Raw genomic sequence first — 26,678 nt, 5'->3', positions numbered from 1 at the left:
AGCATGCTTGCCAAGGTTTTCTTTTATACCACAATATGAACCCTTTTATAGTATTTTGTGAGAGTGAGGAGAAGAGTCAAACAAATTGATAGACTGGCCACCAAGACTTCCTTGCTCATCTCTACAAGTATTTTATTCACTGGATAGAATATTTTTAAAGACCATCTGTGTGTATGTGTGTGTGTGTGTATCTTCAGTTGAATCTACCCCAAAAATAGAGATAAAAAGAAACAGTCATAGCTTCTATGGCTTATGTGCCCCACTGCCTCACCTCTGTATTCCATTGCTTTGTTCTCAGGAAAGAGAATCCTATTGGAATATCTGATGGAAAACTTTGTGACAGTTAGTCATGGGTGTGTTACCAGATAGAATAAATGGAATTTGGGGAAACCTACCCATTTCGGTCTCCAAACACATAACTTCCATAGAGTCTTTCAGACTGGCAACCTCGGTAAACAAATCCACCAACCAGGGGCCCATTACTGAATGGCTTGAATTCTAAGAGTGATGGCTCACTTTCTAGAAAGAAACTATCATAGCATTAGATCAAATGAAATGCAATTTCAGTAAATAAAGAGAATGTGTTACACAGTGGAAAAAGCAATGAGTTATATAATAATGCACTTTAACTGAAGTAGAGACCAACTCAGCTAAGATAACGTGGGTCTTTAAAATCCAACATGGAAGAATGGTTTCTCTTGCCTAAATTTTACCAGCACCTAAGGAACTCATATAGGTCTTGTGGTAAGGTCTCAATGAAAGCAGAAGCGAGTCATTTCTATAATACTGTTGTTGAAATATAACCATAGACCTTCTTAGTTTTCTACAAGTGCTTTTGTATATGTTTTGGATATTTGACAAAATTTTGGGAAAATACACAATATTTAAAATGCCTAATAAGGATAAAATCAGACTAGATATAATTAGTACTATGATTAATGAGCATGTCTTTATTTAAGATCAACACTAATATGCACAAAACACCGTTACTTAATCAATTAAGCTCCTAATTTAAAACAGCTGTTAAAACATTTTGGCTTTATATTTAGATCCAAATTTCCTAGTGAGGTTTCTATGTCGCTGTTGTCATCATCATCACAGAGCCACAAACTATAAACATATGCATGCTAAACATTGTATGTGTGTGGGGTTGGGGGAAAGTCACCTAGGGATCAATTGGTTCAAAAAACCCTCTCATTTTACAGATGAGGAAACTGGAGTCCAGTGATAGGAAGTGACTTGTTCTGTGAAACTAGAAATGAGCCAAAAACAAATGATCAGTGTGAACATCAATTTTTACCAGTTTCATTTTTGACCCACTACCAGAAGACACTATTTCAGACAAATGTTATTTTAATACAATAACAGGCCTGTGTAAAAGCCTTTTATAAAAAATAGGATGAATGAATTTTCTATCAAATTAGCTACCTGACATTTATAGATAAGGAAAGCATATGAATATGTATAATATGTATAATATTATATATACAATATAATATGTACATGTATGTATGTGTATACACACATATTTAAAAGTAGACAATTATAATAACACAATGTTGGTAAATGGTTTCAGATGAACTGGTTAATATTATAATAAAACCCAAGTGAATGGTAGATAATATAGATGGTTAACATTGCCTCAAAACTAACAAAGTTATTAAACTTAGAAAAAAATCAAGTCTATTAAGTCTATATTTGGACTTCATCCTCATCCAAACGTATAGTCTTAAATGTAACTCTACCTTTTTTTTTTTTAGCAAGAATAGCATTGATTCTCTATATCACATACATTTCTTAAAAATTCCTAATGCCTTGACTAATGCAATTCACTATTCTCCCACTCAAAATAAAAGTTTTGCTAAAATAATCACATTCAAATTGCATCCGAGATTAACACATCTTTTACTTATTATTTCCATATTTGCTGAGACATTGTATATTAAGGGGTTACTTGTAAGTGATATTATGCTTGCCCTTATTATTTTTTCCTTAATATAAAATGCCCAAATAATTCTTCCCATTATAGTAAATAGATAAAAATTACTAGACTTGATTTTACTGATGAGCAAGTTCTAAACTGCTAACTTTATGATGGTCAATTCAGTCTTTTGGGCCCACAGGGCACCATTTAGTGTGTAGAAAAGGTAATTAACTAAATTGAACCCTTAGGCCTATGAGACTCATTGGACCTTCAAAAAAAGGAGGTGGAATGTACTCTGTAACCACCAGTAGTTAACTAGGGCTTCTATTCTCAAGCTCTTCCATTTGTTTATTGTGCATAATTTCCTTTTCATTTTTATTCCATATGTTCAAATCATTGGAGAAGAGAATCTAAAAAATCATTCAAAAATCATTGAAAAAGGAGAGAAGTTATACTGAACTTACCATAGTCTTTTCCTTTTATGATCTGTAGGATTCTGACCGATGACCTGTTCTTTCCATTTGAATCTGAGCAAAGTATTGTTAAGTTGATATTTACATCTGTGGGGTGTCGATCCACTGCACATCTGTACATCAAAGAGACAATGAATTCATTTACTGGTTCCTTATGCCCACAATGACTACTCTGACCTAGGATTATTCAATTGCACAATAGCCCAGTGAACCCGATAGCCAAGCTGCTTTCTCCAGGAAAGGATGTAGACTTAGACGTTGCTCATTTTTCTTGACTGACCTGAAAGGTCTTTGGAGAGGCACATTACTCCTTTTCTCTTGGTTACCTGCTTCACTATAGTGAAGCAGAGGGTATACAGTTGGCTAGGGCCTTGGACCCAGCCAGAAGGCCTTGGTGTCAGTCCTTGCTCTTCTCCTGTGATCATGACCAACTGTACTCCTGTGACTGTCCCACTCCTCTCTGAGCTTCAATTTCCTCATCCATACAGATGGGAAGAACAGTGCTTACATTACCTTCTTCAGAGGGATGTTGTAAGGACACTATTTTATAAACTTTAAAGCCCTATGTATATGTCGGTGTCATTCCAATCCAATTGCCATTTGTTAAATATTTATTACATGTAAGGTACACTTGTACAAGAATGCTATATAAATCCAAATGATAGCATGCTTCTTATCTAAGACGACTTTTCCAAGCTAACATGCATCTGAGGTGGGACATGAAGGCTAGTCTTCCCGACTCGGAGGCCAGGACTCCAGCCACCATGCTCAATGCCTCTCAAAGATGAACTATTTGGCTGAAAAGGAAGGGAATTGTGGACTTTTTCTTTCTTGACGAAGAGGTGTTAGAGGGCAACAAGAGATGATGGGACACACGTTTAGGAATCACTAACATTTTGTGTGATGGTCATTCAGTAAATGCCTAAACAATTAGTGTGGGGCAGCAGAAAGAGCAATGACTTTGGAATCAGAGGAACTGAGTTTAAATCCTCCTTTGACCATTTATTATCTGTGTGACCTTTGGAAAGTCAAAGCCTCTCTGGACCTCAGTATCTTCAAGTGTTTTAAAACAGGGTTGTACAAGATGACCTCGCGGGTAGCTTCTCGTTCTAAATCTATGATGTTCTGATCCCATTAGTTTTATTTATATCACCAAATACCTCCCTCTCTGCAGACTAGACAACTGACTGTTCTGGATTGGACTTATGATTTCATTGGTATAAGGAGCTACTGGTGAGAAATTTCTGTTACCAGTGAAGATGCTCTTTTTAACTTTTTAAAATTTTTATTTTTACAACTTACGGACCATGAGAGATCAAGTGATTTGCACAAATTTCAACAATCAGTATGTGGCAGAGGCTATCTTTGAACCCTGGTCATCCTGACTCTGACATTCTTTATTCATTATATTATGCTACCTTACAAGCAGAAAGTAAGTTAATTAAACATGTATCAAGTGGATCTTCTAAGCTTTTCTCTGGAAACCAAATCCTAAAAGTACTAAGCAATTCTACATGCCACAATTTTTCTTTCTTGTTCAATATAATGTGGGCAATACTTAACCTTATTTCTTCTAGTACCTATATCTTTCATTGGGGTAAAAAATCACCTTTAACTTTGGCATGAGTCTTTTTTTTTTTAAAGCAATAGGGGTTAAGTAACTTGCTCAACGTTACATGGCCAATTATTTCTGGGTGTGGTGCTAAGTATCTGAGCCCAGATTTGATCCAGGTCATCCCAACACTGGAGCTGAGTGCTCTTACTCGCTGAGCCACCTCGCCGCCCCTAAGCAATTGGGGTTAAGTAACTTGCTCAAGGTTACACCAGGTGTTTCTGGGTGGGTGCTAAGTGTTGGAGCCCGGATTTGATCCCCAGGTCATCCCGACACTGGAGCCGGTGCTCTTACTCGCTGTGCTACCTGGCTGCCCCATGGCATGAGTCTTAAATGATATTCCATCTATATAGCAATTTCAGATTCAAGGAAATGAATCAAATGGTGTTTTTTTCCTAGCAAACCTTCATGTTGATTTTTCATGATTATTAAACTAGTCTAATGATGCTGTAGTCTAAGAAAGGCTGCTTTAAAAAAATTGTTTTCTCTCTGATGTCCAAAGTCATTTGAATGATCATGGATCCCATTTAGCAGGCTCTGCAACATTCTGTGGCATTATGGAATCAACACAATACTCTATGCAAACAGTAGCAGCTGAAGGACACTGCCAGTTAGGGAATCTCTCTTTCGTTTAGGCTTTGCACTGATATTCTGAATGATAGCAGTCTATGCCTTCATCAAGCATGTCTCCCTATCTGATGACTCACTTGATATTAGTAATTATAGGGTCATCAAACAAGATGCTCCATTGGTATCTATGAAATAGCCAGAGAATTAGAGTACAAATGGGCTGGGCGGCACCCCCCTGTGGAAGATTTATAGGACTATGTGAATAACAGCTTCATGAGAGAGACAGGTATTGATTACCATCTACACTATTGGAAATGTCCACATTTGTAACATAACAGAAATACTCAAGTGTCAAAAAACATTTTCCACAAGAATATGGATGTTTCTTAACATAACAGCAACATTTTACCAACATGAATCCCTAGATCCTTCTAAACTCTGGTTTCAGCTGTGGCAATTTTAAGAATTGGTTTCTTTTTTTATTGGAATTTTGAGTCTCTCTCAAAAAATTAAATTAAGAGAAAGGAACATGAAATTAGAACCTCTGTCTTTAGGTTGGCTAGTGAGCTGCCTCAAATCTGATTGGGGGGATATGGGATATGGCCAGATCTGTGACTGCGTTGACATAGAGAACTAAACCAATGGTTAACAAGGGGAGGGTGCACACACAAGTTGAGGCTTGAGCCAAATGTATTAGAGAAGAGAAATCCCACCTCCTCAAGGGTACCCCTAGAGCCCTGAGGGGGAGAGACAGCCTGCCTTATTGTGAAAAAGTGAGTCTAGAGAGATACTTTCTACATGTAGGGTTTCCAGATGAGTAAACTCCCTCTACTAAGGCAAGCTGGCACCTTCCCTGTAACTTCTTGCTTTAGAGAGTCGACTAGAGAACCCAACGTCAGACAGTCCATGGATGTCAGAGGCAGGATTTAATCCCAGGGTTTCCTAACATCTCCACCCACAATATTTGTGGTTGTTTTATGGTTCAAAGAATCAGTCTCTTCTCCTAGGCCGTGTTCTTCCTGTAACTAAAGATATAAATTAGAGTCCTGGGGGTTCATTTCCTTACCTTCCTGGATTGTGGAGCCCATGTGCAAATACTTCAGGGGGCTGATTGGTGCTGTTAAAGTGTGGATTGCTCTTCGGTATCGAATAAGGCACATTGCACATGTCAGTGTCTACATCCAGCCGTAACACCGAACCTGTAAAATCACTGAGAAAGTTGGAGGACAATATAATTGTTTAAAAGTGCTTTTGTAACCTCAAATCCCATATATCTCATGATGCCACAATTATGTATGCACGCATACTCAATGCCAAGCAAATGACCTGGTACTGTTGATTTTCATGAACAATTAGAAAATTAATGATTACCTTTTGAATTTCTAAGTCATCAATTATAGATATTATGGGTCAACTTCTTTGAAAAATGGGATGTATTTGTTTCACCTAAATTACTTTAATGAGGTGACTAGAGAGGTGAACTTAATCATTTGCTCACTGGAGGTAAATTTATCAAAGCTGCAAAGTATATAATGAATTTAAAGAAGGGGAAATTTTTGTCTGATGGCCATGTCAAGAAATGCACTGCAGAACAATAGTGGATAAGGGGATGCTATTTTTTTCTGCTTTACAGACCAGCAGGACAAGATCAAATGGATATAACAGCTTAGAAACTGCAAAACAGAAATAGGTTACTTTTTTCATTCTTTTTTCAATCTGACCACAAAAGTTCAATCCATCTTTTAAAATCAACCCCAAATGTTATCTCCTTGATGGAATTTTCCCTGATGTTCTCTAATTGGTAACTAGTCATCCCAACTTGGATCCCATAATAGAACAGTTAGCTTGCATGGATCTCCTTCACTTATTGAGTACTGTGGATATTTACATTTGTGTTGTAGACTGTAAAGGAGATGTGGGCAGGGCCTATGTCTTCCTTCAACTCTGACACTCTCTCAGTATGTAGTACAGTATCCCGCACACAGTATTGTTACTAAATCAACATTGAATTTTGATTATTGAATCCTTACACTTCTCTACCAATTCACCTACTTCAAGATCTGCTTAAAGATTGTCTGCAGGAAGCTTTTTTGGAATGATTTTCTCTTTCGTGTTTATTCCCTTACTTAAGATCAGAAGATTTAGAGCTAGGAGGAGTTATCATTCACTTCAGCCAACCCCTTTTTCAGATAAGAAAACTGAGACCCAGAGAATTTCAATGACTTCATGACCTTTCATAATTTATGATGGCCAATTGTGTGACCATGGGTCACACTTCTCTGTGCCTTGGGTCCCTCATCTGTAAAATGGGGAAAGTAATACTTGCACGATCTATTTCACAGGCTTCTCACATGGAAGTACCTCATACACTGTAAAGTGCAGAATATATGTGACTTCTCTATAGTCTATACTGTACCACACAATTATTTATATAGCACTTAGTATGTATCAAAGGTGAGGCTGGGACTCAGGCTTTCTTGACTCTGAGCCAAGTTGGGAGCGCTGATTCTTCATATCCAGCCTGTCCCAAAAGTCTTAGTGCAACCTCAAGCCTTAATATATGGCCACGTATAGAGGGGCAGTGTGGTGTAGTATATCAGAGACAAGCAAACTTAGGTTCAGATTCAGCCCCTCCCACATATTGGCTTCTCCCTTCCCTCAGGCAACTTTCTAATGATATAACTTTTCAGAGCTGGATGGAGTTTTCTCAGTGGAAGCTCCCCATACCAGTGCAATCAGATGTCTAGATCTTCCCCAAAACACCTGAAAACCTGGGTAATAATTAATGATGGTTCTAATTTGATAACTTCTTTTATTCAAAGACTCTGAGAGTCAGTGTGATGGTACAAGGGATAAAATTCTAGACTTGGAGTTAGGAAGATCTGAGTTCAAATCCTGCTTCAAACATTTACTAGTTTTATGACTCTAAGCCTATCTGGCTGGTGTCCTGGGGAAGGCGATTTCCTTTTTAGAGACCCTGAAGTTGAGATGGGGAGTCGAAGCCCTCACTATTTTAAGATAGGGAGCAGACATCCCTCTCCCTGTGCACACTTGAAGACCTAGGAGGGAAACAGGGGCATGGCTAATAGAAAGCTAGAAATGAATATCTTTAGAAGAGTCTTTGGTCTGATTTTTTTCCCAACAAAATCTACATTTAATAAACTGTGTGATCAGAACATGCCAAATATTTGAACTTATGAATGCTCTGAGAAGATCTCTTACTCATGGCTTTCTTTAAATTTTAGTTTCTGCAAGAAGCTTTGGCTGGTCCTCAATACCCTCAGCACTTTCTTCCCTCTGAGATTCTCTCTCATTTATCCTGCATGTACCTTGTTTATACATAATTATTTGCATGTGATCTCCCCTATCAGACCGTGAAAGCAGGCACTGTGTTTAATCTCTTTGTATCCTAGCACCTAGCCTAACTGGCACATGGTGTTTGGTCATTCAGTCATATCTGATTCTTTGTGACCCTATTTGGAGTTTTCTTGACAAAGACACTGGATTGGTTTGCCATTTCCTTTTCCAGCTCATTTTATAGATGAGGAAACTGAGTCAAACAGGATGAAGTGACTTGTCCAGGGACACACAGATAGTAAGTATCTTAGGCCAGATTTGAACTCAGGTCTTCCTGACTCCTGTCCCAGTGCTCTATCCAATGAGCCAACTACCTGCCTCAAACTGGTCCATAGTAGGGGCTTAGTAAATGATTGTAGATTTGATTTGGCCTCTCTGCTTCTGTATCCTCATGTGTACAATGGAGGCATTTGGACTATCTGACCTCTAAGGTCCCTCCCAGTTCATAATCTCTGATCCCATGATTTTATGACATAATTTAAGTGTTCTCTTTCCTATTTCAAAAAGTAAAAGATGAAAGACCAGATGATAAGGTGAAGAATAAAGGAGGAAAGGCAGAAACTTGCAGCTTTCCTAACTCACTGGTACTTCCAATGGGTCTAACCCAAATGTAGAAGAAAGGGTGCCCTGTCCCTGGCAGTCTGTGTACCTTAAACCATCCATTTCTTCCATGTCATCCAAGGTGATCATCCCATCCCCGAGGAAAATGTACAAGAAGCCATCTGGGCCAAACAACAGCTGGCCGCCTAGATGCTTCCTGTGCAGCTCAGCTACCTCCAGGAACACACGTGCTGTTCTCATGTCAACTTGTTGGGGATTTTTTCTGCGTTATAGAGAGAGATACAATGCTATGATTAGACTCTGAACAACCAAAAAAGGGACAAAGTGAAATGGATCTTTGAATTAGAGCTAAGAAGAATGGTGCAAAAGCAACATTATTTTCTAGGTCACAGGAAAAGCATTTAATTGGTAAGATAGCTTGGGGTAGGGAGGGGAGGAGAATGCTAAAAATATAAACTTTCATGCTCTAATTAAAGCTACAGGCAGGCTTTCTGCAAAACCATACCTATCTGCATTAGATGCTTGAAAACTTTTGACTGTTTTATTGTAGCCTTTGAAACAAAACTTACAAAGTGAGAAGAAATGTGAAGTTTAGATGCTAATACCTCAGCTATTCTAATGGTACCTGGACACTGTATATTCCACGACCCTAAGAATGTGATCGTGAGGTCCGATGGCCCATCGCTCTTGGTTGGTGGTATAAGACACATACAGCTTTCCATTTTTCTTGTAATTGGGATGGAATGCAAGGCTCAGCAGTCCTCTTTCATCTCCTCCCTGCAGTCAAATGAAAAACACAAAGAATTGTGAAGTTAATTATGTTCTTTATTGTGCTTCAGCTGGAACCCCAAAAGAGTCCCTTTCTTTCTGCTGGATAATCTTTGCCCAAACTCTTTTCTTTTCTTCCTTGACTACTGCACAAAAAAGGATTATAAAACATTTCACTTTGTGGGCTCTCTAAGGGTTGGAACAAGATGATTGTCTTGTGTGGTTATCTATACTCAAGACTCTTACCCCACACCCCACTTTTGTCAAGTGATTTGTGTATATAATCTTGGGAATTAATGAAGACAACTTTAAAGGCTATGCAAAATTCTTTCCTGGGTTACTAGGTTGCTTGTAGTCCATGGAAGACAAATAAAAAGTCCACAATTGATAGTCACTTGGAATCCAAGTATCCCCAACCTGAAACAGTGTGGACTGCCAGCTCCCACCATCTTGGCACTATGTTTAGAAAACAGTGAAATTGCTTCTGTAATATACAAACCTTTGTTTTACCCTGGAGGCATCTATATCAGTTGTCACAACCATGGTGGTCTGTTCATCATAGCTAGCACACTGTAGGTAATAAGCAGCCGGAGCCTTTCTGCATCCAAATAATATCTTTTTACATGTGCCTCCCTCCACCCCCCTTTTTTTTTTCTGCTGAGGGTCTTTCTTTAGGGAGGGAGAAAAGGAAGGAAGGAGGGAAGGCAGCTGAAAGGGTGGAGGGGGAGGGTAGTGGAGGCATGAAGCTAGGGAAGAGAAAGAAAATCCCCCCCACTTGCTTTTATTATTATCGAAACCACAAAGAGCAATTCTGTGCACATTAGACAGAATGGCAAACGTGCTATAAAGCACTATCAAGATAAAAAAAAAACCTAAATAAGCTACTTCTTAAATGAAAGGCAATTTATCTCCATTTCCCTGATAATTCAGTTTGCAGTTTTGCTCAACTAAATAGAAGCTTCACTTTCATTTTATGTGATAAGTAGTTTATAGAACTTTCTATAATTAGGTAAAAATAGTAAATCTATATAGAACAGGACATGGCTATTACTCAGTGTCTGGAATGCCCTAAGTGGATGGTTTTGTATGGTTAAAAAGAGGTGCAAACTCTGAAACTATTGTCAGTAGAACACTTGATGGTCAATGGTCCTCAGAAATATTACATTACTAAACATCTTAACACCCTAGTGAAAGGGAAATGAAGGTAAAAATGAGTGAGTTCGTCACTTAACCCCAATTGCCTTGCCTTCCCCTCTCCAAGAAAAGGGGGTACAGCTAGGTGGTACAGTGAGTAGAGCACAGGCCCTGGAGTCGGGGGGACCCAAGTTCAAATCCGGCATCAGACACTTGACACAAACTACTTAACCCCAAATTACCTTGCCTTTCCCCCTCCAGAAAAATAAGTGAGTTTGTACTGGGGCTAGCAAGGGAGCTCTGGGCTCCTACAAGTCCTAGCAGTGAGAAGTCTTTTTTACAAGACTGTGTTCAACAGAAATGGAATCCTTCCTGCCCATTCCCCACATAAGAATAAAGGCTATGGCAGGAACACTGGGAAGCTGGTAGTCCATGTTTTACACAACCTTGGGAGAAGAAATTTGACTTTCTGGCAGAAAAATAGACTTTCTGTACATATGCACACTCAACTCCTAATGTGATTTCTAGCTTAGAAAAAGGAATTTTATTATATATTATGTGAATTTAAATGATGTTATTTACTAGCAAATATACTAGCAATTAGTAAGTATTTGGGGGTAGCTAGGTGATGGTCAGGAAAATCTGAGATCAAATTCATTCTTAAACACTTACTAGCTGTGTGACCCTGAGCAAGTCACTTAACCTCTGCTTACCCCAGCTTCTTCATCTGTAAAATGGAGATAATAATATCACCTACTTTCCAGAGGTGTTATGAAGATGAAAGGAGATGATAACTATAAATCATTAGCATATAGTAAGGCACACATGTGCTGGGCACATAGTAAATGCTATATAAATCTTAGCTAGTATTAACTATTATTATTACTTGTCAGGCATTGTAGAGGATAGGGAGAAAATCAAAAACAGCCCCTGCCTTCATGGATTTCACATTCTAATGGGAGGTGAAAACATGTAAATGACCAGGTACAGATATGTGAATAGTTAGTTATCAATGAGCCAGTAAGGAATTTTTAAAATCCAACTTTAGTCATAGAAATAATAGAGGAGTGTGAATGTCTTTGGATGACAAAAGCCAGATGGACATGTGAACCACAGTGAAGGAATGTTCTCAGCTTCAGATGCCAAGGGGACAATCTCTTCTTCTGCATACCACAAGGGAGTTCATTTCAGTTTTGTCCAAAGGAAACAAGGTCATTTATCAGTAGATTGTGTTTAGTATTATCTCGTATTATTTCACTAGTAGTTGTTGTCGTCTCTTTCCCCAGAGACTTTTTTCTTTTTACAAAGATGCCACCATTTTCTTACAAGAGGTAGTATTTGAGATGTCCGACCAATTTCCAACTTTATAATGCAATACAGCCGGCTGCCCTGAACCTCTGGGATGATTTTGATGGGGAAGCTGAGAGGTTGGGGACTGGATTTGTATTTCGTTTCCAAGTTATCTTCCTCTCTTGGGGTGGGAACAGACCACCACTGCTAATTCCACCTCAGAGATGGCAACTTCCAAGAACTTCCACTTCCATTTGGAACTTTCACTTACAAGAGCTCTCCTTCAAGTTCACCTCATAATAAATGGTTCCTATGTAAATAAGCTTCGGCACACCTTTGAATTGGACCCTATGTCAATCATATGGAACGGGAGAGCTTATTCATGAAAGCCACTTCTTAGATCATCGAACTAGAATCCATGACCAACATCAACACAAATATCTTTCATTATACTCAATGAAAAAAAGCAAGTGCAGCACAGAGGAGAGAATGTTAGAATTAGTATCAAGAAAACCTACAATCAAATCTTACTAGCTGTGTGACCAATACAGGTCACTTAACCTCTCTGAGTTAGTTTTTTCTGTAGGTGAGAATCTGTAAAATGGGACTAATAATACCTAGAGTCTCTACAGGGAGGAAGCATGGCATAAGGCAATAGAGAGTTAAAGACCTAGACTCAAGTCTTGGCTCTGGTAGACATTACTGTATGAACTTGAGTAAATTGCTTAGTGGAGCATCTAGGCACTGCAGCGGACAGAGTTCCAGGCCTAGAGTCAGAAAGACTCATCTTTGTGAGTTCAAATCCAGCCTCAGACACTTACTAGCAGTGTGACTCTGGGCAAGTCACTTTACCCCGTTTGTCTCAATTTCCTCATCTGTAAAATGAGCTGGAAGGAAATGGCAAACCACTCCAGTATCTCTACCAAGAAAACCCCAAATGGGGTCAGAAAGAGTTGGACAGGACTGAATAACAATAACAAAAACAACCAAAAAGCTGCTCAACTCCTTGGTGCTTTGGGCAACTTGCTAACACTACACTGCAGAACTGTTTCCTAACTGACTTTCTGGAATAACAATAATAACAGTGAGCATTCATATAGCACTTTAAGGTTTGCAAAGTGCTTTGCAAATATCTCATTTTATTCTCACAACATTAGGATAGAGAGGCTATTATTATCATTTCCATTTTAAAGGTGAGGCAGACAGAAGTTAAGTGACTTGTCTAGGTTTATGTAGCCAGTAGGTATCTAAGGCAGGATTTGAACTCACTGCAAGTGTAGTCCTCTAGTCACTACACCACATAAGCACCGTCTTTCTTCCCCAGAATTTCGTTATACCATTGAAATCATAGGTCTAGATGAAAAAAAACAAATCATATGTCATATGGACCATATGTTCATTATAAGACTGAACTCAAAGGAGATAATACATGTAATACAAGTACCAGTTATTGTTTTGGAAGGAAACTACAGGACTCAAGTATACTCTAGATGTACAAATGACCATTCTTCATTCATCTATTATACACCATCTGAGCCAACTTCAGAAATATTAGGGATATTGTTAAAATACCAGAAATCTGTCAAGTCTTGAATAGAAATGCAGAGATTGATTTTTTGCATGTCCATCCAACAAAAAAAGAAACTCAATTTGTCAGGCACTTGGTGTCTTTCTGATGTCTATGTGGCTCAACTCCCGTGTGGAAGGTGGGCTGCAGAAGATTATAGAATAAAAGCTAATTTAGTTTGCGAATTGTGCTTAATGCCTTATAAATTATGTCTGTCTCTTCTAGATCATTTGGGAGAAATAAAATGTCACTACTAACTTGCATAATATTTTAATTAATAAATGTATAAAAAAAATCCACCCCAAACTGCAGAAAGCCTGTGAATAATTGAGAGCAATGGTCATGGAGTTGGGGAACCTCTGTCTTTGGACCTGGCTCTCACTAGCTTGCCTGATCTTAGGGAAGTTGCTTCAGCTTTCTGAGCCTCAGTTCCTTCAATCAGAAAAATGAGTCAGAATAGATGTTCTTTCAAATTCCTTGTGACTCTACCAACTTTATGATATGGCCTGAAATTTAGAGAAAAAGAGTTTCTTAGCTGCCCTAAATTGTTTGTTCAGCCTAAATTTTCTGGAAAAAAATTTTTTTTGATGGTCACTACTGCTTCTTTCCAAGATGGTGGCTTAAATCAGAGGCAGGTTGCACGGTCCCCCATATACCTACTCTAGCAAACCCCACAAGCTCATGCCAGACCAAATAATGATCAAGAAATCCAAAGAAAAACTACAGTTACTTTTTTCATACAGAAATGTCACAATAGATCATCCAGCTGCCCACAGACAAGAGGAAAAGAATCCCCCTCAGTCCCAGCAAAGCTAGAGCCAATGCCTCCCAGGGCAAGAGGTCAAGGACACTTGTGTCCTGAAAGTCTTTTTGTCTCATGGTGGTCAGAAAACCACAGACTTTATGGGAACAGTAGCAGGCAGTCAATGGCACAGTGTTGTAACAATGAGACCTGGACACTTTAGGCCCTGGGGCTATGAGGTCCTTAACATTTTGTCCTGAGTTGCCAGAGAAGGTGGTGAAGAATAGTTCTCTAAACTTCAAAGACCTAGGGAGGGGTCAACCCTTGGAGGAAGTCAGCACAGGAACCCAGGTGATCCAGGTCAAGAGCAACCAGGGTTAAATCACTGCACCCATCCACCCACTCCTCAAGCAGGAGAAGAGACTGACCTGGCATCAAGGCTCAATTCAGGAGTAAAAGTCAGAGAGAGGAAAAAAATCAAAGAATATTCCTACTAGTGTAAAAAATAATTATAAAAGCATTGGGAAGGTGGGTGTGGAGCCTACCCAGAGTACCTGGGATGGTCTCTATCCATGTGGACAGTCTAGGTGTTTGCTTCATGTGATGCCATGTAAGGGAAATGCTTTGGAGAAGCAGTGACACATGTAGACATTCAGTAACTGGCTCTAAAGGATTTTTTTTCCAATTGGATGCTTAGCTGTTAATCTTTTCAAAAAGGCCTGAGTTAGCTTTGGCTACTCATCTTCACTGTCTTCAGCTTTGTTCTGTTGGCTTCTCCTGAGAGGCTAGGTGGGAAGGGGTTGGGGTGGGGGAAAATCCTAGGGCCTTCTCCCTCTGAGGCTATGTGTCCCTGAGTAATAAGTCTTGGTCCTTGGACTTTCTTCCATTGTTTTCTGTTTTAGGTGAAAGGAGTCTCCAACCTTGGGAGCCTGAAAGGTCAGGGCAGCAAGTCAAAGGAATCTGAGAACTGGAGTCCACGTGGGTTTTGCAGCCAGCATAGTACTGATGCCCTAAGAGGCAGGGAGTGACCTTTAGAAATGACCTTCAAGATCTTAGATCAGTGGAAGCTGAGATGAGAAGTCATCTGGCAGTTATCCAGCTGAATCTGGACAGGAACTTGGGGGGACCAATGCTGTGTAAGATCTGAGCTAAGTTATAAGCCTATTCACTTTGGAGACTGAGGTGTTGTGGGGGAGAAAATGCCCCTGAAGTGCTGGGGGAAGTGTTTGTATGGTTGTTCTTATGACATCTTTTAAATAATCATTCTTTTTAAAAAACTGCCAAACGTTACATGGTTAAATGGTACTGGGTAAATAGTCCCTAACAAAAGGACACAGCTCATGGAGGTGTGAGCTGGCAAAACCTCTTACCTAGGACCTTGATGGGCAGATGTAGCAGCCTGGTTTTCCAAAAGAAAGTTGGAATGTATTTGCTGTATGCTTTCTATGATAGCAAAAAACTGGAAACAAGTTGATGTCCAGGGACTGGCAGTGGCATAACAAATGGATACATAAATGTAATGGAATATTACTGTGTTGTAAGAAATGACAACTAGTATGAACTCAGAGAAGTATGAGGAGATTTATATGAACTGATGCAGAATCAAGAAAACAATACACATTGACTACAAGATGTAAGCAGAAAGCACAACTACAACAAAATAACTTAAATTTAATGTGGTAAAATTATAAAGAACAAGTATGACCCCAAAAAAGAGATATGAGAAGACACTTCTTTCCACTCATTGTGGAAACAAGGGGTCTATGGGTGTTGAAAATTGTGTAAATTTTTGTATTTTATCAAAGTATTTATTGGTTTTCTTGATTGTTTTTTATCTTGTATGGGGAAATTTAGGCAATGGAAAAACTGAAGATACCAATAAAATTTATTTTTAGGAAAATGGTCACTATAATTTCCACTGGAAGTCAAGTAGGACTCTTTCTTTATTCTTTCTGGCTAGCCTTAATACAGGCAAAGGAAATAGTGAAACCAGTTCTCATATCAAGACACATGTCACTGCCTACAGTTACAGTAATATAGTTAGTTTAAATTTCACCAAAGTAGGCTAGCAAAAAACCCATTATCCAAATTTCAAAACAAACCCTTTATTTTAGATATGGATCATATTTATCGGGACCATGATGGGCTGGACATGATAGTCTTTCCTTTTAAACCAAATTTAATTGGAGGGGATTCTACTGTGTACTTATATTCTACTAAGTATTTTGGGCCTCCAGAACCTCTCTATTAAGTTAGTAATATCCTTTTTTATATTTCCTACAGTACCAACTTTTAGCCTGAAAAATAGAATTTCTACTATTCCTTCTATATTCAAGGTATTCATTATTTTGGCTTGGCAACTTGACTCAGAATCTCTGAGTTGAGAGAGACCTATGAGGCTGTCTAAGTGTATATCGTCTCTGAACAACAATATAATTCATATAAACCCAACAAGCAGTCATATAGCTCCTTCATATGCTTTAAAGCCTCCAGCGAGGGATTACCCACTACATCCTGGGGTAGCCCATTCCACTTTGGGATAGTTCTACTTGTGAGGAAATTGTTCTTTACATTAAGTTTAAATTTGTTTCTTTGCAACTTCCATCTACTGCAACTATTTAAACCCTTTGTGGCTCATTCTCTTGACTTTCAAAATTCTCAAGGCCAGAGACTCTAGTCCATACACCATATACCATGAGCAAAGGAGTGACTGAGATCCCCCAGAAGTAAGTGAGGCAAATACTATAGTTGAAACTGACAGGTCTTTCCAAATACCCACCCAGCCAGTCAAATATCCTCTCCCCTACAGTCTCACTTCAAGGAATCTCCTTTACATACACCACTATTCTCCTGGAAGTAGCCTTCCCAGGTTCTCCACGTGAACCTCCACAGGAAGAAGTATATTACCGGTACTTTGCAAACACGCACCAGATCCCTATTATACATGAAAATATTTATTATTCCTCCTTCCCCTTAAATTTCCTTCAACCTAAACATCCCAGGTCCCTCAACTGATTATGATATAATATAACCTCAAGTAGTATGATCTTGAGTTTCATCATTCTGAGTACCCTTCTCTGGACACTCTCCAACTTTTCAATGTCCTTCCTAAAATGTGGTGCCCAGAACTGAACACGTAATGCTTTTTGATCTGGCCACCCAGGGTAGGTACTCACTTCTCTAATGTTCATGACCTTATAGAATGTCAGAATCAGAGGCCCAGGGAGCACCGAATCTAATTAATACTTTAACAGCATGCTCTCTAGATTATCTCTGACTAGGGGTCATTTAGCCCTCAATTGAAGACCTCCTGTGATAAGGAGCCCACAATCTCTGGAGGCATTCCATGAAACTTATGGCTACCCCTCCCCTCCCCCTTCTTATATTAAGTGCTATTTATAAAGAAATGTTCTGACTTTGAACATTTGAATTGAAACCTAGTTCTCCTCGGCTTCTATACATTGCTCCTAGTTGTTACCTGAAGTCAACTGGGAACAAGTTGAATGCCATTTGCTGATTCTTCATAAAAGATTTTAATTTTTTTCCCCAGGCCCCAGCACCTGATGGACAATTTACTTTGGCATTCTTGACTTTGAACTTTGCCTTAGAACTGATTACCAGCTTTTTGGAAATGCACCAAAAAGATTTCCCTTCTTTGATCATGTTAACGGATCTTCCCATCTTACTTACCTGTCCTAAGGGACAGATTATAGTAGTGTTTCCTGATATTGGAAATAATGATTTCACAACATAGCAACAATTGTTGATTATTTGTCCATATACTAGTGGTTCATAGCTTAGAACATGTGAAATTGAAATCACACAGGCACTCTCAGAAAATTCTAAAGTGGAGTTGCTTCTTGTGAATATATTGGGAGAACTGAGGCGAGAGGACCTATTTAAATTGGGGGGGGGGGAGAAAAAAATTACTAAATGGCAATTAAGTTATTGACAAGATTCTAGGAGCCAGAGCACTGGCTCTGTAGTCTGAGAAATCCTGTCTTGTTGGGTGACTTTGTACAATCCTTTAGCATCTTAGTGTCTCAGTTTCCTCATCTTTAAAAGGGGGGCACTTTTGATATTCTACATATCTCATATTACAAATCCTTGCTATACCTACCGCACATGGTTGTTTTAAGGAAAATATCTGACAAACCTGAAAATGCAATTTTATTATTACATCCCTCCCATTCAAACGCACTGGCCATGATCCAGGCATAACTGAAGAGACTGAGAGAGGACTAGGGGTTTTTAATTACTGCATGCCCCTCAAGACATTCCTCCCTAAGATGCAACCTGACCTCTTAATTATCTAACAATTATGTCACTTGTATTTATGAACCAAGTCACCCCCTTTGCTTTATCCCCATGACGTGCACTTTGACAATTTCATAGATGTCATCAATAAGAACTTAATTCTTTTAAACCTTTTTTTTGTTTAGTTTAAATGGAAAAGAAAAAAGGAACTCCATGGTCTAAAGTACCCTGGGGGTTCCTTATGGTTACTTGCTTTAACTTAGCTGCATTTTCCATTCTTTCTTTTTCAGGAAGAACAATCAGTTTGTCTGTTCTGTGGAAGATCAGCTCAAACATACTGATGGATTAGACTTGTTCTACTTGGCCCCCAAGAGGAGAACCAGGAGCAGTAGGTGGAAGGTACAAATGAAGGCTTGATATCAGAAAAAATTTCCTCAGGAATAGAGCTGTCTCAAAGTGAAATAGGCTAAAGATCACTTGTTTGGGTCTATCTTAGATGGGATCCTTGTTGGAACAGGTAGCCTTTGAGGAACTGTCCAATCCTGGAATTCTGTGGTTCTGTTGTCTTATATGGGCAGTACAGATAGATAATGAAGGGAAAACAGAATTAAAAAGCTGGTGAGTTCCTTGTCATTGAAGAACTTCAAGCAAAGACTGGATGACCAGTCTTTAACAGGCAGTGTAGTTTGGATTATTTTGTTGGTGATGGATTGGACAAAGTAGTCTCTGAGCTCTCTTCCAACTCTAAAATTAGATGATCCTATGACTACTGTCTTTAAAAATCAATCAGCAAGCATTTACTTATTAAGCACCTACTACAGTCCATTGGGTCAGATACTGTACTAGTCACTGGGGATACAAATAGACAAATGAGACAGTCCCTGTCTTCTAGGGAGCTTCCTCCTTCTAGAAGTTCTATTGTATTATTGAAATGAAAATTCTAAGTAACTTTAATAGAATGTTACTTTAAATTACAAATGCTTTTGACTTGAATTTTACCCTCAATTCATAGAATCTCAGATGTTTGTTTTTTAAGGCACTCAATAAGCATTTATTAAGCTCAGTGCTAAGTAACTGTGGATGCAAAGAAAGGCAAAAACAAACAAACAAAAACAACCTCGTTTTTGCTCTCAAGGAGCCATCATTCCACTGGAGAAGCCTGGTGATGGGATCTGCAAAAGCTTACACTTCCCTTGTACAACCTTCAAAAACCAGGGAGCATTTCCACATTAAATTAGGTATCGGAGTGGGGGTAGGGATTCAAGATTATTTCATGGATACTTTGGGGGGGGGTTAAAGATAAGCAGTTAGTCCAGATTTTTATTTCTTAAGAAATATCTTCTGTAGCTTAGCCTATCATCAATTAAAAGTGGTTTTTTATTTTTTGAATTTTTATTAGTTTTGGGGGAGGCAATATGGTACATTAGATGACAGAAGATCTGAGTTTAGATCTGGGCTTTGCCCAGATATTTTTCTGGGCTTCATTTTGCTCACCACTTTGGGCCAGCTAGGTGGTGCCTAGAGTTAGGAAGATTTGTCTTCCTGAGTTCAAATCTGACCTCAGATACTGCTTAGTTTTGTGACCTTGGGCAAGTCACTTAACCCTGTTTGCCTCAGTTCCTTATCTATAAAATAAGCTAGAGAAGGAAATGGCAAGCCACTCCAGTATCTTTGCCCAGAAAACCCCAAACAGGGTCATGAAGAATCAGACACAGCTGAACATTTCTGTACAATTACTTTTGACTTTGAATCCAATGTTTTCTTTTGTACTAAACTATGCTACGTTTCTTTTTAGGATATGGAATGAACTTTGAAGCTCCTTTCTTTCCTATCAATATTCTTTTTAATAGCCCATAAACATAGGAAAGAAACCAGAGTAATTAATACATCTCCAAATATTGACCCTACCTTTATTCTCAGCATTACAATAATCTTCTGGAATGATGTGGTAAGGAAGTCCATGTTATAATCTAACAAATTTGTACATATTCACCTCAAGGATTATCTCAACCAGGCTCCCTGAAAAGTCTTTGTTCCAAAGTGCCAGGAGAAAATACTCATTGTGTCTTTGCCCACTAGCAGCAAGCAAGAATAATCTTCTTTGATATTCTGTGAAAATTCTACTTTTAAGAAAGTAGACATCACAGAAGTTGGGAAGGATTGAATAGGCACATTCAACTTCATTCATAAAACCTGGAGAGCCCTTTGCAGTAAAAAAGGAACTCAACTAAAATAAATGTAAGGAACTAGCTTTAACCAAGTGGAGAAGGATGGAGGGCTTCCATGTCTTCAGGATCTAGGAGAGGCCTTAGATGCCATGTAGTAGTACATCCCTGTCATTTACCACTATGGAAACTGATGCCAGAGAGGGTAAAGGACTTAACCAAGATCCCATACATGATGTCAAAGGTAAGTTCTGAGCTCAGCTCCTGAGACTGTAAATCTAATGTTCTTCCACTTCCGGTAATTTCAAAGTGAATGTTTTGGCTTGACCCTGAAAATTCTGAAACACTCAACCAGCTTGGAGAAATCTATATTCTACAACCCTTGTGATATTCCCATTTCAGAGAAAGGTAATTGAGATCGAGGAGACAAATGATTCCTCCAAATCATCTCAGCTTTATAGTAGGGGAAGGGAAAGGGAGGGAATATGAATTTATATAACAATTACTATGTTCCAGGCATCGTGCTAAGCACTTTACATATATCTCATTTGATTAAATTCCTTAGTGAGAATCCAGAGCTCTGGCATGTTGGGTCATGCCGTTTTTATTCAATTCACATTTATTAAGGTACAACTGTCCCTACTCTAGGCACTGGGTATACAAAGACTAAAAGGACTATGGCATAGTAGACAGGTTTGGATTTATAGTCAAAAGACTGCAGTTCAATTTCAACTTACTACTTTTGACTTTGGGCAAAGCCAGCTTAAAATTCTTTGAACTGCTAATACTAACACTGCTAATAATAATAGCTTACATTTGAATAGAACTTAATGGTTTGCTAACTACTTTACACTTGATTTTCACAATAATCCTATGAGGTAGTGAACCTGGGCAGGTCACTTAACCCTGTTTGCCTCAGTTACCTCATCTGACAAATGAGCTAGAAAAAGGAAATGGCAAATCACTCCCAGTATCTCTGCCAAGAAAACCCCAAATGGGGTCATGAAGAGTCAGATACAACTGAAACAAATGAACAACAGCAACAAAACCTCTGGGACTCATTTTCTTCACCTGTAAAATGAAAGTGTTGAATTAGATGGTCTCTAGAAACTCTTTTTGTTTAAAGGTATGCTCTATGAAACAGTCCCTGCCGTCAAAGAGATTACATTCTATTGGGAAGTATGCCAACGTGTACACACATTACTAAATACAAAATATATAGAAAATACTTCTAGGGGCATACAGACTAATAGTGAGGGATAAGGAAATGCTTCTCATTGGACATGGCATTTGAACTGGACCTTGAAGGGAGCTAGGGAGTCCTAGAGTTGAAAGAAAGGAGTGAAAGCAATCCAGACATGGAACACAAACTAGGGAAAGAGATGGGGGCCTGAGGTAGCTGGAATGTCAGAAAAAGGGAAGAATAAATAGGCCTGTTTGGATAGAAATAGAATACATGAGGGGGAATAATGTGAAATTAGTCTGGAAAGGTCAACTATAGTCATATCATAAAAGGCTTTAAATGAAAATATCTGTGTCAAATGGCAGCCTTCTCTAGTTTGGGGTGGACAGGGAACAAAGGGAGGAAGATAATTTGGAATTTAAAATGCAACAAAATAAGTAAATTTAATTTAATTTTTTTAAATGGCAAACTGATTTTTTTTTGGACTTAGGTAAAACAGGTCATTCTTTGCCTCATTTCTTACCTAACCTTAATCACTGAATGGACATTGCCTCAGACAAACTGAGACCTGGGAAAGACCTTAGCTTAAAAAGGCCAAGGTCTCCCTCTACATCTGGGGCCACCTCCAATTGTCCTGATCTATATTTTGCCACACTGGACCCAAATGGCTCTGGAGGAGACAGTGAGGCTGGTGACTTTGCACAGCTCTACTTAAATCCAATTCACTTGTAGGTCAAGATATCACCTTCCTGATGTCCTTGGTCCTCTTTGAGAATGAAGGAAAAACAACAATTACCATTTCTCTACTAGTCACTCTACCTTGGACCTCTCACTTCTAGTACTAATTCTTCCCTATTCTTTAAGAATATCTCTACCAAGGGGTGGCTAGGTGGCGTGGTGAAATCTGGCCTCAGACACTTAACACAAAAACTAGCCCCGTGACCTTGGGCAAGTCACTTTACCCCAACTGCCTTCCAACAAACAAAAAAGAACATCTCTACTACTCCAGATTTGGTTCTTTTGTCATGCAAGTCTTTAACTTAATCCATTTGGCTCTCCTGGTCTATAACTCAATACAAATGGTTCAGCTCATCCTCTTTAAGGCCTCATTTCTGTTTGAAAATATTTAATGTCACAATCCTTTTAAAGAAAATATAGGGGGCAGTTAGGTGATGCAGAGAATAGAGTACCTGCCCTGAAGTCAGGAGGACCTGAGTTCAAATGCGACCTCAGACACGTGACACATTCACTAGCTGAGTGCCCTTGGGCAAGTCACTTAACCCCAATTGCCTTGCTTCCCCTCTCCCCCCCCAAAAAAGAAAGAAAATACAGGAAATTGACAAATCCTGGCAGGACATAAGCTGCCATATACTGTTTTCCTCCATCACATTCCCTTAGTAAAGGGAGTTGTTCTTTTTTTTTTTTTGCTTTTTGGAGGGGGGAGGGTAGGGCAATTGGGGTTAAGTGACTTGCCCAAGGTCACATGAGTAGTTTTTTGTGTCAAGTATCTGAGGCCAGATCTGAACCTAGGTCCTCCTGACTCCAGGGCTGGTGCTACTCACTGAGCCACCTAGCCACCCCAGGGGAGTTGTTCTAACTGGAAAAAATTGGAAGGCATTGAGAAAGCAACTGGTAGTTCAGACGTTCCAGAGAGTATCTTGGGCACACAATTTCTAGAAGGTGGCAACTACACCATTTCAAATCTGTGGCCAGACTTAGAAATTTATGTGTTGTACGGTTTAAAGAAAGTATGATGATAGGTAAGCTAGAAAAGTCAAGATGGGAGAGCAAGGAAATTTGTTGAGGAGGCTAGCTATTTGCAAAGTAGACTTATTTCCATTACACATAGCAACAATGTTGTTTCATCCACTTCACTTAAATACACACATGTTCATAACACACATGAGAGTTCAGTCATACCAGATGTAAGATTATCTCCAACTTAGAAACTAGGTAGAGTACGAATGTTCCTTTTTAGGCACTCCCCATCGTACCATCCATTCTTAGCTCGTATTTGTGCTTGTTCTTGTTATTAAATTACCATAATAATGGAGCTGGGGTAGTGGAGATGAGAAATAGTTAGGTGTATAATGCATCACAGAAGTTCAGATTTCAAAGGGACCCTGAAATTCTTTGATTTGGTGATGTATCTTTACATTCATATAATAATGATAATTGACATTTTAATAGTTTGTGAAGCTCTTTGCATAATTCTCTCATTTGCATCTCAGAAGTGGGAGGTGCCACGGGCATTATTAACTATATTTTACAGATTAGGAAACTCAAGCTCAGAGATGATAATAAGACCTTGTTTAAGGTCACAAGGTAGAAAGTGTTAGAAATGAGTTGAGCCTAAATAACAACAATAACAACAACTAGCATGGTGAAGCAAAGGACTTGGGGTCCTGGGTTCAAATTCTGCCTCAGACACTTACTATCTATGTGACCCTGGGGAAGTCAATTAACCTCTCCTGGCTTCACTTTATCCATCTGTTAAAGGAAGAGGTTAGACTTGATGGCTTCTATGGTTTCCAGTAGCTCTCAATAATAATAGCTGGTGTTAACATAGCACTTCAGTCTGCAAAGTTGCTCTACACACATTGTCCCATTTGATCCTCACAACAACACTGGGAGGTTAGTACGATTGTTAGCCTCATTTTATAGACAGGGAAATAGAGGCAGAGAGAAGTTAAATGACTCGTCCAAGGCTACATGGACTATAGTATCTGGGGCAAGGTTTGACTCCAGATCTTTAAGGGTCCAAATTCAGCACTCAATTCACTCTTCCACATAATTCTATTTCATGCTATCATATTATTCTTTCCATTATCTATGTTCTTTGCATACTTTGTAATCCCTGTCTACTTAATATACCATTTAGTTTGATATATTAGAAAGTGGTTTGAATTTCTGCCTTTTGTGTGCAGGTGGATGTTACCACTAGACTATAATATTGTAGTCACATCCATTGTTCCTTTAAATAAATGGATCCCCCAAAGAATTCAACTTCATACTAGGAGATGACTTGGACACTAGGGAGAATCTGGCTCAAAATGCGTCAAATGTTTAATTCTCAATTTTTTTTTCTATTGTAACTCAATTTTCCAAAACATTTTCTTTCTCTCAAGGACAAACCACTATAATAAATCTAAACACAGGGGTGGCCAGGTGGCTCAGCGAGTAAGAGCACCAGCCCCAGTGTTGGGATGACCTGGGGATCAAATCCGGACTCAGATACTTAGCACCACACCCAGAAATAACTGGCTGTGTAACCCTGAGCAAGTTACTTAACCCCTATTGCTTTAAAAAAAATTAAAAAATAAATCTAAACACAGTGCAAACTTCAATTTTAAAAAGCAAGAAAATTGGAGCACCAGTCCTGGAGTCAGGAGGACCTGAGTTCAAATCTGGCCTTAGACACTTACAAATCTAGCCGTGTGACCTTGGGCAAGTCACTTAACCCCAATTGCCCTACCTTCCCCCCTACAAAAAGTAAAAAAAATAAAAATTAAAAAAAAGCAATAAACTTCCATCAACTAGGACAGTTACAAAAAAAGTATAAATCCTTTAATTACAAAATATTTTCATGTTAGCTTTAGAAACACAAAAATGTATAAAAGCCCTGAAAGAAGCCCAAACTCAGTAAAGTGAGACAAGGCTAATTGAAAACAACAAATTAAGTGTTGCTGCAAATCATTTGCATAGGAATTTAGGGGATTTGACAGAGTTATTATTAATAGTAGTATTGTTGTTTCAGCAGCCAGGTGGCACAGTGGATAGAGTCCTGGACCTGGAGACAGGAAGACCTGAGTTCAAATATGACCACAATACACATATAGCTGTGTGACCCTGGGCAATTCATTTAACCCTGTTTGCCTCAGTTTCCTCATCTGTAAAATGAGTTGGAGAAGGAAACAGCAAATCACTCTAGTACCTTTGCTAAGGAAGTCCCAAATGGGGTCACAAAGAATCAGACATGACTGAAAATGGCTCAACAACAGACTGATTACTATGAATAATATTTCTATTGATTTTATTAAAACCATAAAATTCTATCCAACTTTTCTGTACACAAGATAAAAATGTATTATTTGATGAGTTCTAAGAGGGAACATTCTTATTAATAAGTTCCCAAATCCATTTGAGTATTTGAAAATTGAAAATACTGGCATCAAATGGTAAGAGGGCAAAAAGTTGGTAGTAGGAAGGTCTCTGCTCAAAATGCCAGACCTGAATGTGAAAATAGTATCTGCTGTACCACCTACAAGAACTAAACCACACAAAACTCAAAGGAAACCCAATGATTTTCTCTCCAGACACCCATCCAACTTAATGGTTATTTTATAGGAAGAAAGATGAGGACTTGGGTTTGAATCCTGGTTCTGTTATTTACTTCCAGTATATATCCAGGCAAGTAATTTAATCTCTCTTGGCCACAGTTTTTGCATCTACAAGACAAGAAGGCTGGATGAAGGTCTCTCCTAACTCTAAATCTATGGTTCTATCATGCTAAGACTTTTTTCTCAAGAGATTATTCAAATGAGGATAAGACACCTCTATATTACAAAATCCACGGCTGCTTTATTTATAATAACAAAAAACTAGGAAACAACTGATACGTAACTGGAAAACTGAAGATATATTAATAAAATGGAACATTATGATATTTAAAAAGGACAAATGAAAAAACCCCCCAAACAAACAAACCCAAGGAATAATGAAGTGAATAAGAGAAGCAATTTAAACACAACATGCACACTGTCTACAACCATATGCAATGAGATTTTATGCTTAAAGTGTGTATAAATGCTAGTTATTAAATAAATATATACATATGACTGTATCTGTGTGCCTGTATAAAGTAGCAGCATGGAGTACTAGACAGTGATCTGGCCTTGGAAGCAGAAAGTCTGGCTATGACAAATATGGTGCCTCTGTGACACTGGGCTGTCTAGACAACCCTCTAGTACTCTTAAGTTACAGGGAAGGTGTCTACCTGCATTGGTAGTGGAAGTTTTTCCCCTACCCCTACACACATAAGAAAAGCAAAGGCAACAGATTTATAAGCATGGAAG

General features: G+C 38.8%; 1 protein-coding gene across 4 annotated transcripts in view; it reads right to left on the bottom strand.

Moving 5' to 3' along the window:
• HHIP (hedgehog interacting protein) overlaps nucleotides 1-26,678 on the bottom strand; it is a 151,429-nt gene that overhangs the window by 43,936 nt on the left and 80,815 nt on the right. For all 4 annotated transcript variants that reach the window (XR_011171895.1, XM_069105454.1, XM_069105455.1 and 1 more), the window contains exons 5-9: nucleotides 9,123-9,274; nucleotides 8,586-8,759; nucleotides 5,646-5,789; nucleotides 2,389-2,510; nucleotides 396-519 (exon numbers count right to left, since the gene is read on the bottom strand). Coding sequence is in view for 3 of the 4 variants with exons in the window: in XM_069105454.1 (XP_068961555.1) it covers nucleotides 396-519; nucleotides 2,389-2,510; nucleotides 5,646-5,789; nucleotides 8,586-8,759; nucleotides 9,123-9,274 (716 nt within the window). In the remaining variant the exon portion in view is untranslated. The remainder of the gene's footprint in view (nucleotides 1-395; nucleotides 520-2,388; nucleotides 2,511-5,645; nucleotides 5,790-8,585; nucleotides 8,760-9,122; nucleotides 9,275-26,678) is intronic.

This window comes from Petaurus breviceps, unplaced genomic scaffold (genome assembly GCF_028583685.1).
Source record: "Petaurus breviceps papuanus isolate PSGF00001 unplaced genomic scaffold, PetGlider_PUasm1.0 76, whole genome shotgun sequence".
In the NCBI taxonomy this organism is placed as follows: Eukaryota; Metazoa; Chordata; class Mammalia; order Diprotodontia; family Petauridae; genus Petaurus; species Petaurus breviceps.
This window is presented reverse-complemented; position numbering and strand designations above follow the sequence as displayed.